Genomic DNA, 13,911 nt, shown 5'->3' on the forward strand with positions numbered 1-13,911 from the left:
CACCAAGGATCTTAATTCAAAGTCGAGGGGCAAAATAGGCGAACAACTGTAAGGTTCTGCTGATTCCTAGTGTTGTGGGGTGCACTTTCCTGGCATGGTTTGGGTGTAGAAGTTGCTTTAGAAGGCTATGCTAACCTCTACATAATAGTGATCATTTACACCACATGTTGCAGCTTTTTTCTTTTTGGAGACCAGCCAGTCTCTTTACAAAACCCAGGCACTTGAGATGTCATCCACTCCCTACATTTCTTTCTCTGCTTTCAATAAGCTGGGACAAGAAGGGGTGTGTCAGAAAGAAGAATCAAAAGGAAAAACATCTGTCCTGTAACTGCTTTAGAGGACACTGTGCTGGGGACTAAATGAACTAATGAAGGGGATAAGGTAGCGACAAAAGAAGAAACATGATGTTCCTTCCTGAATAACCATTTTGAAACATTTACAAATGTAACAATTTCTGTACCTCGTCAAAAAGTCTGAAATTTAATCTGAAATATGCCTTTTTGGACTGAAGATTGAGTTCCTAGTCATGTAATAGATCTCGCCATGGTAGACCTAGAGGTGTTATACTAGAATGGTTTTGTGGAGTTTTTGGAAAACTTCAAAGATATGGGCAATGACTTTTTCATTTACTACATGTGTTTTTTTTAACATTTTAAGATAAATATTTGCACATTTTGAAGATACACCTTTTTGTTATCAATCTGTTTTTCCCCAATGTTTACTGTGGGCAAAGAAATAACAACCTGTAGCCAATCAGATCACTGAAATGCGTGACCTTTCCAGGGCTGGATGTGATAGAGAGAATGAAGGCAAGCGTAGACAAGGTTAGTTTGTGTTGTTGGGCGACCCAACTCCTTTCGTTGAGTACATATGTGGGGATCTTGACACATTTTAGCCAGAGCACTGCTGTTTCAAATACATCTCTATTTGAAGTCCTTACATCCAACTTACCTCTCTTGATTGTACAAAGTTATTGGTAGTGAAATTCCTAACTAGCTATCCGGCCCATCCCATCTGTAATAAATATGCTTCTCCTGCCTCTGAGGTTGAGCTGTCAGTGCTATTTAACCATTTATTTTCAGGTATTTCAGAAATTAAAAAACTTAACTGCAAAGCATTGAAGACAGAATCATAAAAAAACTGAAATCTGGGAAAGGAATACACAGCACTAAATAATACGAACATCAGTCAAATATTAAAAAACCCTTTGATAAAGAGGAACAGAATGTGATATTAGATGCATTCCAAATTACTATGATTCCAATATATATATTTTATGTCTTACTTCAGGTATCCATAAGGCACAGCTAACGTGGACCCACTTTGTCCCACTTCTTGTAGGTTTCAAAGCTCCTCCTCTCTTTGGGCAAAGTAAACATTTTGTTTGAACGCCAAGGGCACAAGATCGACAAAGCCAGTTTCCTGTTGGAACTTTCAGTATTCCATAGCATGCCTGACGCAAATAAGCAAAAAAACACAATCATAATAAAAAAAATTATAGCAATAATGGCAAAATATTTGCATATTTAGAAACAGGAAATACAGTTGTTGCTGCTTGAAAAAAGAAATACAATAAAAGTGAAAAATGCAATTGAGAAAAAAACTCCCACAGCATATCTCTTAAAACAGCATTATGCTTTGAAATGAATACATATGTTGTACATGTACGCTTGCTATTAAGCAATGGTACTAATACTTTATATTTAAAAATACTTTGCTATAACAATGATTGCTTCAATTGCACGTCACATGTAGATGCAAGTTTGTCAAAAACAATTCACAAACTGTGAAAGCAGTGGCTTTGTAATTATTCAAAGCGCTGCCATAGAGGCACTGTCCTAGAGATGGCTTAAGTAATATTAAAACATTGCTAGCATGATAAATACATGTGATTATAAAACTGAAAGTGAGATAGTCGTGTTAGTTTTAGGTAGATATTCCTTTACCTTGGATACAGCCATTAATATGGCAGTCATATCTCGTCAACAAAATTGCACCGACATACATCCCCTCACTTGTCTGAAAATATCTTCCAACTCGACACCTCCGTTCTGCACAAGCATCTGTCTCCCACTCCCATCACTTCTTCCCATTCTCAATTAGAGGACTTTTTTCGGGCTGCACCCACTTTATGGAATTCCCTTCCTTGCACAGTCAGACTTTCTTCTAGTCTTCAAACCTTCAAGCGTTCTCTGAATACCCACCTCTTCAGACAAGCTTATAATACCCCTCTACCACCCTCTTAATTTCCCTAGGTTACCCTATTACCACCCTCTACACAGCTAACACAAGACAACAACCCTCTGACCAACATAGTTGTGTGACTGAGCATACAGCCCACTAAATACTTTGTAACCTTTGCATTCAAGCTGGACTAATATTCAATATGATGTAGCACTTATCATTGTGTATCAAACCATTGTCCCACAGCTTGTAAGCTTACCTCTCTGTCTGTATGTATTACCCAGTATTGTTTTACTACTGTTTCTTCCCAATTGTAAAGTGCTACAGAATCTGCTGGCGCTATATATATATAAATGTTGATGATGATGATTAGTAATGTGTAAGAAAACTGTGCAAAACTCAAGTCCCACAAGTGAAGAAAATAGTGTGGGATTCAGGAAAAGTGGCCTACTCTCCCATAAGACTGGGAGAACGGCCTGAAATTTTGGAGTCTTGTAGACAAGTCTGATAAAGAAAAATATACCATAGTTGTAGATAATTCCCATATTAACACAATTTTATTGTACAAAGTCAAAAGACACTATCACTAGTTCAACCTCCTGTTTTTCCTCTTGGTTAATATCAAGATAGTAAATAGCAGGACAATGGCTAGACGTATGGATAATAGAGGGGACCCTCCATATTTTATTGCATTTTAGCTTCATTTTTCACTGGTGTGTGAGTATCTATTGTATCGACAGGGTGGGACTAAAATCAAAACATAGTAAATTAATACACATTCTAAGGGCTAGACCAACCTGTAGACAAACAGTGTATTAGATCAGATGTACACAACCTGTGCGCTGGGGCAACAAGGTGTCCCAGAATCTGCTTTAGAGTTCCTTCATTTTCAGATCTAAAACATAGTCCACTGAGAACCATATTTTTGCAGATTCCAAAACTATGGTTTATTGGTTGATGTTTGGGATGTTAAAAGAATAGCATACTGGCATTTGTGGTCTCTGTTAAACAAAATTTGAACACCAATGCCTTAGTTAATTCTCGTTGCCTAGACCAACCTGCTGACAATAAGAATAGTAAACTATCCATACGGCTAGATCGGCCTGTAGCCAATCAATGAATTAGACCAGTGTTTCTTAAACATGGTTCTCAGAAACCCTAATAGTGCAGATTTTACATCAGCACAGATGTATTCATTGCTGATTGGCACATTGTAACAGATCTACAGATATAATTATTTTCCTTGTCACCTGGAAAACATGCACTGTTAGGGGTCTGAGGACTGGGTTTGAGAAATACTGTATTAGACTATGCACATGGCTAGAACAACCATTTACCAAATAATGCATTAGAATATACAAACTGCAACATTTGTGGCCTACCTAAAACATTAAGCCAACAGCTATGTCTCTCACAATATAGCAGCTTACAGAGTGACATGTGTAGCCTTTTTTTTTTAAACAGGGATATGATCCCTTATCAGTTAACATATATATTTCCCAACCCAAGAAAATTGTACAGTGTACTGGTTCAGTTTATAAACATTCTGCTGTTAATTGGTAAATATGGAAGCTATATAATATTTGAATTTGAAACTACAAATGCTATACTTATTTTAATCATTATAATGGTGGACATCTTTTTCTAAATCATTAATAGGTGAAAAATTCAAGTAAAAATCAAAAATAATTATATATACAAACATACACACATGCATTCCATATGCAGTGATCTAAATTGGGATTACTTCAATTTAAGAGCACTTCTATGCTCACCAACTTGTGTAGTAACACAATATGTCCCCAAAGTGCAGGTCCATACAACAAATGAATTGAATGTCATTGTTGCTCATCTTGCAGCTCATAGAGGACTCTACATACAAACGACACATTTATAAAGTGATTTAATGGTAGTTTGAATGTTTACCGTACTTCATTATTTTTTTTATTCCAAGCAGTCCTTTAGCTTTGACAGGTGAAAATAGCAGAGTGGCTTTAACTTGATTGTTCAAAAGTATAACTCCAGACAGTGCATAAAATGTTAGATGAAAGAGATCATAAGTTAAAAGATAAAGTTCTCCCTTCAGAAAAAAGTGTTAGGCTGAAGTGAGTTCTGTGCACATTTTTCATTCCGTCAAATATGCCAATTGACTTACTTATAACTTAACATTATAAATCATAAAGGCGTATCTCTTTGGATTAAAAAAACTTTAATACAAAGTTTTCCACAAAAAAATGGAACTTGAACATAAGGTTGACATTATTATCATCATTATTATTATGTGGCATGCGGACGGCAGTTGGAGTAAGCTGTACACTGGCTCAGCTCTTGGCTCAAGCTCCCACTTTTCCTTATTCTCACAAATATAACGCTTTGGATATTTATGAATACTGTTGGCAAATGTCACAGCAGCACTGAGGATCGACATCATACCAAAAAACAAGGCTATTTTAGGATCTACAGAACTACCATGTCTGTCCAGCTGTGGGACCCACCGATCTTAACTGTGATTACAGTTTTAACATCTGTTCAGCTACTCACTGAGCTCAGTTGTGATCGCTGTTCCCATCTTTGTTTGGCTGCTGGACCCTCTGCACCCAACTGTCAGCAACCTCCAGGCCTTCGTCGAGTCAGAGCGGCAGAAACTGCCTACTCCATTAACCCCAGCCAGGGGACGGTAAAGTATCATACAACTCTTCCATTGACCCACAAAATTTGGATCAATTGTTCCTTTCTACTCTCTCATTAGCTAATACACATTCATTCACATCTCTTCATCATGCACCTACTCAATTTACAGGTTCTCCTATTTACTGTCACCATACTTCTCTCCAAACTCCTTTTCTTTCTCCAGCATCCTATTCCTCACTCTCCAATTATGATTTCCCCATCACTACTTCCCTCCTCGCTAGTCTGTACAGATGAAGTGTTTTGCTTCCTGCACCCTCCACACTCACCAGGCTACATAAACCGAAATAAACCTCACACCCACAAATCCTCCTCACATGTCCTCTTTCTCACCCTGCTCCTTCTCATGGCTGCTGGTGATATCTCGCCTAAACTTGGGCCCCATACAATCCCTATTATCTGCTCACACTCCTCGCTCCACTGAACACCTTTCCATCCATCCCGTACTCCAATCCCGCCAACCTCATCCACATATCTCCACTACCCTCTCTTCTCTTCTCCTGTGCACTATGGAACGCCAGATCTGTTTGTAACAATCTTACATCCATCCATGATCTATTCATTTCTGAATCCCTCAAACTCCTTGCCATTACAGAAACTTGGCTCACCTCCTCTGACTCTACATCCCCTGCAGCTCTCTCCTATGGGGGACTCTCCCTCAGCCACACTCCCAAACCCGGAAACAGACAAAGTGGTGGAGTAGGCATTCTACTCTCTCCAAGCTGCACCTTCCAAGTCATACCCTCTGAACCCTCCCTCTAATTCTCTTTCTTTGAAGTCCACCCTGTCTATTTTATCCTCTCCACCTTGGTATTGCTGTAATTTTTCGCCCCCCAGGTCCAGTATCCCAATTCCCTGACAACTTTGCGGCCTGGCTCACTTATTTCCTATCATTTGACCTGCTGACACTCATACTAGGTGATCTCAACATTGCCATTGATAATCCCACTGTCTCTTCTACCACTAAACTTTTTTCACTTACTTCCTCCTTTGGTCTCTCCCAATGGATCTCATCCCCCACCCATTGTGATGAGCACTTCCTTGACATTGTCTTCTCCAGCTACTGCTCCATCTCTAGTTTCTCCAATTCAGCCTTCCCACTCTCCTATCACAACCTCCTTTCCATCAGCATCACTTTACCTCATGCCCTTCCCCCTGCACCCAAATACACACGTACACAACGAAACCTAAGTACTCTTCACCCAATCCACTTCTCATTTTCACTAAAACAACTATTTTCTACAATGACTGCATTGTTCTGTCCTAATTGAGCTTGCCTTTTTCTAAAACAAAACACTCCCTTCAGCCTAGACAATGCAGCTCCAGCTGCTACATATAGTCTCCAATGATTCAAACCCCAGCCATGGCACAACAAACTGACCCGCACTGCAGAGCGCCACTAGAGGAAATCTCGTTCCTATCCTAATTTCCTCCACTATAAATTCATCCTTTCATCTTACAGCACTGCCGTTTAATTGCCAAACATTCTTATCAACTTGCACAACGAAACCTCTAGCATACATCCGTTATATTGATGATTTGCTGCTAATCTGGACTGGCTCTGAAGATGAGCTGCTGACTTTCCATAAAAACGTCAACAAATTTCACCCAACCATTAGACTCACTCTTAACTACTCACAATCTCAGATACATTTCCTGGACATGAACCTATACAATAAAAACAATACTATGCAAACATCAGTCTATCATAAACCTTCAGGCCCCCCAGCATATTTGAGATGGAACAGCTTTCACCTAGGACACATAAAGAAGTCTATCATTTACAGCCAAGGTCTGAGATACATTCGGATTTGCTCAGACAGTGAAGACAGAAAACAACACCTGCTATCACTGAGAAATACATTTCTACAATAAGGATACCATCCGATAGTTATAGATGAACAGATCCACAGTGCCACAAGGATCCCAAGGAGTAGCCTCCTGGATTACAAACAGAAGGAGGTTAACAGCAGGGTGCCCCTAGTGGTCACTTACAATCCCCACATGAACATCTTGCTGACCTTCAACCCATATTTCAGAAAGACAATAGACTGAAGGAAATATTCCCAGATTTACCTATAATCTCCTCATTAGAAGTGCCCTTTCATCACCATCAGAGAGTGGCACCTTCCCTTGCAAAAACAAAAAATGCAAAACCTGCACCCATGTCCTACCAACAAACAGCCCACATACCCAACACACAATGGGACTATAAAATCACTGACACATCCTCATGTACATCCTCCAATGTGGTGTATATGATACAGTGTACAAGGCGTCCTGAGGGAATTTACATTGGAGAGATCAAGCAGAGACTACAATCCAAGATGAATCTACACAGACACATAATAAAGGATAGTCTGGACACTCCTGTGGGTAAACACTTCTCTGGACCTGGACAAAGTATGACAAATTTAAAAGTCCTAATACTGAAAGGTCTTTTTAAGCTGATAAGAACATTCCACTAATTGACACAAGGGATCAATCTAACACCTGGATTTATGAACCACTACTTGGACACACTTCACACCCCACAGCAAAGTGACTCCAGATCTCTGGACTCACAGGACGTTACGCTTCCATCCGTAACAAAAACCTCAGTTTTATTAATTTAGCTTATCTTAATAATATATCCCCCCACCCCCGTACAAATTTCTTGATGTAACAGCTCTTAACTGTTGTGCCTGTTTCTTAGTCATTCATTTGTAAAATTGTCTGATGAAGGGGCCTCTGTGCTCTGAAAGCTAGCAAATATAATAATATTTTTTTGGGGTTAGCAGTAAAGGTATAACTCATATAATACCTTTGTCGTTTTTGACACGAAAGTATTTAACATCACATAGATTTTTCTGGTTAACATGGAACTTCAATAATAATTTTTTTTAAAAAAAAATCGCTACAAATCTTCACCCTTATCTACAAAGCCCTCAACAACACTGTCCCTGCATACATCTCAAATCTCATATCAAAATACTCTCCCTCCCGCCCTCTTAGATCTACCTCTGACCTGCGCCCTGTCTCGTCTCTGGTAACCACCTCTCAGTCCCGCCTACAAGACTTCTCCTGTGCTGCTCCCCACTTACGAAATTCTCTACCACGCTCAATCAGACTTTCCAACAGCCTTCAAATGTTTAAACTCTCTTTGAAAACACATCTCTTTTTTAGAGGTGGCCTTATCCTCGATAACACTATTCAAACAAATGCACCCTCACAAATGTCCCAATCTCTACTCTGAGCCACATTTACTCCTCAAATATGCTAACTGCCACTAAGATGGGTCACTGGAAATTATTATCTCTGGAACTGCCCTGTTTTTCCAGTACTGATCCACTGCAAAGTACATTTTTTATTTTGTATTCTCAATATATTTTGCTCTGGTTCCAATAGCCAAAGGACTCTCTAGTTTCATCTGTTAATAACTGTTCTCTCTCTCTAGTTGCAATAGCTATCTTACTCTCTGGATGCCTCTCTCAATATCTGTTCTTATTCTCTGGATGCAACATCTGTTCTTATTCTCTGGATGCAATAGCTATCTTACTTTCTGGATGTAGCTTTCTATATGGGTTCTTACTCTCTGGATACAATAGCTATCTTACTTTCTGGATGTAGCTCTCTGTTCTTTCTCTTTGGGATTTCAAACTTATATTTATTAGAATATAAATGAACACAATTGCTATACATTACAAACTGGTTCACTAATCATATCATGATGGTCTAGCACCATGGTCCTCCTTATACAGACCAGCTGGGTAATAACGTGCTGACAACTATGGATGAATAAGATAATCTCCAGCAGCTGTGGCGAGGACTCAAAGTAAAATAATGCACAGACAAATATCATCCTCATCAGAGACACATCTAAAACCATATATTTAGCAGGAATAATGGTAAACGATTAATACAGTAAATGACATTAACTTGAAACCAGTGAATTTTAAAATAATAAATTATTTACATATGCATTTTGTGTTGTCATTTATATTTAATGGGCAAGGCCATTTTCCCTCGTTTTCATTTCTCACATGATTTATTTGGTTATTTATGTAATCATATTAGAGTGCTGGTTTTACCATGGAGAAAGCGTGCATCTGCCACTGTTTTTAAAACTGTAATCTCTTTAATGGTAGAGGTATTACTATGCCTAATAACATTGAAGGTTTTCAATTTATCAGGTGGCACCTGGCATACATATGCACAACTACAGGGGATGGCAGACCATCATATGACTGCAAAGTCGAAGCACTCATATTATGAGGAAAATAAGTATCGTCAGATAGATTTTTAATATGCTCTGAAGGCTAAAAAGACATCACATGTTCTAGTATCATTACTCAAGAAACAAAGCAAAAATTATAAACTGTAAAGTGCTAGAACAGAAGAGCACAACATTCAGAACAAAATAACACTTTGTAGTAAATGCCTACCCTTGAAATAGTGTTGAATAAAAGACATAAGTGCCAGCAGAATCCATTTTTTCCCAATTAGTTATCAAATGAACAAAGCTAGATAAAATTCAATAATTTATTTTAACGATATCTTTTACTTCTGTCCCTAGTTAATTCAATATGTAAATTAGTGGCAAAAACTGGAGCCCAGGGTACATGTTTTTATACACAGACCGTAAATTACCCATCCACAATCCAGTAAAAATCCAATGGTCTGCATGCTCCAACTACTGCTAAGCTAGCACCATGTTCAGTTCAACGTCATGTCTCCCTCGTATGTGAGTTGGACTGAATTATCCAAGTCATGTGCCATATGTCAAATTCAAGTTCAACTAAATATGAAGCAAACTTAGCAATTACAAGTCTACACTGTGAGACAGCTTCTGGCAGTATGTAGATGCCTTGGTTTTTTACCGGATAAAAAAGGGGTAATAAACAACTCCATTTAAGTAAGACTTATAGAGAAGATAGACTTATAAACAAAATCACAACATTGAATAATCAGATTTTAGGTCTTGAAACGATCCCAAAGACGTATAATTAGATTTTATGTCACATCATATAACAATCTGTATATGCAAATATGGAACTGTAAGCCTTTTTTGCAGCTGTTGAGCACAAGCACCAGCATACCCACGGCAGCCAAGGCATGTTGACACTTGGAGAACCACAAGTGCCAACATGCCCTGACACCCAGGGCTGGCTGGGACCTGTAGTTACTCAAAGCAAAATGTCTACAAAACCACCACACCCTCATTAAAACCACTAGGATTTATTAAAAATAATAAAAACACAATAAACACCCTCATTTACACCATATTTTTTTTATTAAAAATAATAAATTCCCTGATACTCACCAATTAAATTTTTACCTTTTGTCAGCAGCTTTCAATCCAAAAATGGCTGTAAACCAAGTCCAAAATAAATTTGTATTTCCAAAAGTCCGGCTTGCCCGCCCCAAACATATTTGTACTTCCAAAAAAGTCCTGCTTGAAATCTCTTCAATTCTTCTGCCCAGAGAGGGCTCATTGTCGATTGAAGTCTTCAGTTCTTCACCCAGGAGGGGCCCATATTTGTAATTCCCACAATTCTTCTGTCTTGATTGCAGAAAAATAACAAATGGGAGGAGCCGCAAACAGCTCCTAGCTAGCTAGGAACTCCGCTACGTAATGAGCTTAGCTCATTGCGCTATGTCTATTTACAGTATTAGGTGATTTTCCCACGCTAGGGGTTAAGCGTGAATAGAGGGGTGAACCCACGCTTTTTTTTTATTTTTTTTAACTTTTGTCTATTCTTTACAGTTTTTACAGCTGCCGGAGCTGACAGGGCAGTGTAACAGTGATGTGTATACAACTTGCTGTTACAACACAAGAGAGTCTGCCAAACACGGGAGTGTTTGAAATCACTGCAAATCGCCGGAGATGACCAGCGATTTTGAAGATCAGGGTAAAAAATCGCAGCTTGATACATTTGATGAGTTTGGGACTAAAATCGCGGGTAACCCGTGATTTTCCGCGATTTTAACACGCTGCCAAATCGGACCTTGATACATTTACCCCCAGATGTCAAAATGTTGTGCTGAGTCATCTGCAACATCCCTGGGTCTCTTGGGAAAGTTTTTCCTAGCAGCAGTTGTCTGAGAAACTGAAGGAGGAGACGCAGTCGTGTCACGTACCACTTGAGCTGTCATCTTGCTCACCAGTAGCTCACCAGTAGTCAGTTAAAAAGAGAAGACATAGCTCTTAAACCTAGGATCAAGCACAGTTGCCAAAATGTAGTGATCCGATTTCAAGATCCTGATAACTCTTGGATCCTGGCGAAGCGAATAAAGTACTTGATCTACAAGTGTGACATACTTAGTGTAATTGCTTTGTTTCATCTCCTCCTTCAGATTAGCAACCTGCTTTTCCAAAAGTCTAAATGTTAGGAACCCCTCCAGCCAGTACATCAACACCCGGAGTCTGCTCTGAAGTCTGGTGTTCACTGGAGCCCCTAGTGGTGGGGACAGACTTGGCCGCAGACAGCAGAGGGTCGTGAGTTGTGCACTGACTGGGGAGAACCCAGCGAAAGAGTATAGGAGTAACCAGCAGAGTGAAGTCCAAGCAAGGGTCGAGGGCCGGCAGCAGAGTATCTAGTAGGCTAGCCGAGGTCAGAGGTCACAGGCGAAATGGCAGTGTCAGAGTCCAGGCAATAAATCAAGGGGCACACACGCAGACAAGCATAGTCAAAAATACAAGCAAGGGTCGGCAACGGTAAACAGGATTGAGGATAAGCAGGTACAGAGAGGGAGCAGGCAATAGCACTGGAGCAGAAACTATAACCGGCAGGGAGGGCTTGTCTCTTCCTGCCTTCTAAGCAAGTACTAGTGTCCTGCTTAGCAGGAGGATTAGCCCAGCTGGGCTTTAATTATTCATTTAGTGCGCACGCGCACGGCTGCCTAGATGCCAGGACGCGGCGCTAGCAGTTGAGAGCGCCCCGACCGTTGCCTAGGCAATGGCCGGGACCAGGAGGAAATGACGTCCCGGTTGTCATGAACCAGACACGGAAGTGAGTCGCGGCGGTGCCCAGAGCCGCCGCGGCTCGTAACACTAATTAAGGGAATCACTTGGCTCAAACTAGCAGTGTCTGAACTCACTTCACAGGTGACTACTTCAAATGGTTTCAGCACCTTGCACAACACGGAAAGTATGCACCACTGCTCTGGACTAAAATACATTCCCTCTCCTTTCCCAATGTCATGGCTTGTGGAGTAAGCGTGGATGGCTTTTTGCAGTTCCTTCATCCTCAGAAGTATATAAAGTGTGGAATTCCACCTTGTTACCACCTCTTGCTTCAGTTGGTAGCAGGGCAAATTAAATTGTTCTTGTAGATGCTGCAATCTCTTACATGCTGTTGCAGAATGCCAGAAATGTCCCAAAATTTTACGGGCCACAGACAACATTTCCACCAAGTTGATTGTGTGAGCAAAACAGGGAATGTGATGGAATTCACCCAGCTGTAATGCTCAAACAATATTGGTGGGATCAGAAATTACAAATCCTGAGTCCAAGTGGGATAAAGCCATGTAGCAATGACATCCCTTAGTTTTTGTAGCAGATTGTCAGCTGTATTCCGCTTAGTGAAGTCAGAGTATCCTGCATCTGAAAAATCTGGCATTGATGGGTACATGCTGTTGCTGTTCCTGCTGCTGAAGGCGGTTGACTAACCCAGTGGGCTGTCACAGTCATATAATCTTTAGTTTGCCCACATATCTGTGGTTAAGTGTACAGTGGGTAGAATGGCATTTTGTAGCCCAATAAATACATTTTACGAACTTTCAGGTAGAGGTGAAGAAAAGCTTTTCTAGTGAAATGATGTTGTGATGGAATTTGGTAACGGGGACACAAGAACTTAATAGCAGATATTGAACACAGATCTAATACTAGCATAGTCGACATGGCATCTGTGATCCGCTTAGTGACTGGGTGACAGCTTTCATACTTGCTTCCTCTTGCAAAGGATTGTTTAACAGTCAATTGTTGTAAACTAGTAGAAGTCTTCTTCTTGGTCTGCTTCTGGGATGAAGATCCACCCCCAGCAGCAGCAGCATGGGGACTAATGCTAAAGCATTCCTCTGAGGAATCCTGGAAAGTTGAGGAGTCATCTAGCCTTAGCAATTTGAATGCAAGACTAACTCTGATTGCTAAGACAGTGTTGGACGGTGTTGTGGGTGTAGATTGCAGGTGCCGGGATCTAGGCGAGAAAAGAGAGCTAGCTGATGCTGGACTGCTTGTTATTATTTTTATAGCATAAGTTTCTGATTTTCCCAAAAGCTTCCCATGAACTCTCTTCAAATGGAGTAAGATGGACGAGGTTCCTAGATGGTTAAGGTCCCTACCCCTACTGACTGTTTCAGTGTGAGCTATTGCACGGTACAATGTCACTGGAGACTGACAAGAACACTGCCACCCCTCCATTTTCTGTTTTAGCTATGACACTGGCCAACTACATTGGAGACTGACAAGAACACTGCCACCCCTCCTCTTTGTGTTTTAGCTATGACACTGGCGAACTACACTGGAGACTGCCAAGAACGCTGCTACCCCTCTTATGTCTGTCTGTGAAATGGCGCCGGATCTTAATGGAAGACGGTACTTATACATTTAAAAACTTGTGAGATCAGAACAATAACGTTTTGCCTCGTTTTCAGTTCTGAAGGCACACGAAAGTACCGAGTTGGCTCGGCTCGGTACTTGGATCTGTAATGTTCGGGGAGCTCAGTTTTCGGAAGACTGAGCCCAAGCATCTCTACTATTTATCAAGCCTTAAATCATGTGGAAAATACTTTTTCTGCATGATTTAGGCATTTTTAAGTAGAATTACAATTTTAAAAATATCTAACACAGGAGATAATGGAGAGATCTCCTGCATTAGGCAAAGTACTGCACAATTCCCATAATACTCAATAGGGACTGCAGGGTGGGCATTACCCATTCAAGCATATGGGAGAGCATCACAGGAGAGGGATCTTTGGATCACTCTCCGGCAGCCTTCCTGCTCTCCCCGTGTTAATTAACGGAAATGATCTATGTCACGCATTCGAAGTAAAGACTCC

The 13,911-nt window shown here is 40.4% G+C and overlaps 1 protein-coding gene across 4 annotated transcripts in view; it reads right to left on the reverse strand.

Annotated features, from left to right (window-relative positions):
- The window catches only part of JADE2 (jade family PHD finger 2), a 363,485-nt gene that overhangs the window by 142,154 nt on the left and 207,420 nt on the right, over positions 1-13,911 (reverse strand). For all 4 annotated transcript variants that reach the window (XM_075209765.1, XM_075209763.1, XM_075209766.1 and 1 more), the window contains one exon: positions 1,286-1,453. In XM_075209765.1, the coding sequence (XP_075065866.1) occupies positions 1,286-1,453 (168 nt within the window). The remainder of the gene's footprint in view (positions 1-1,285; positions 1,454-13,911) is intronic.

Source organism: Mixophyes fleayi, chromosome 4 (assembly GCF_038048845.1).
Source record: "Mixophyes fleayi isolate aMixFle1 chromosome 4, aMixFle1.hap1, whole genome shotgun sequence".
Taxonomy (NCBI): domain Eukaryota; kingdom Metazoa; phylum Chordata; class Amphibia; order Anura; family Limnodynastidae; genus Mixophyes; species Mixophyes fleayi.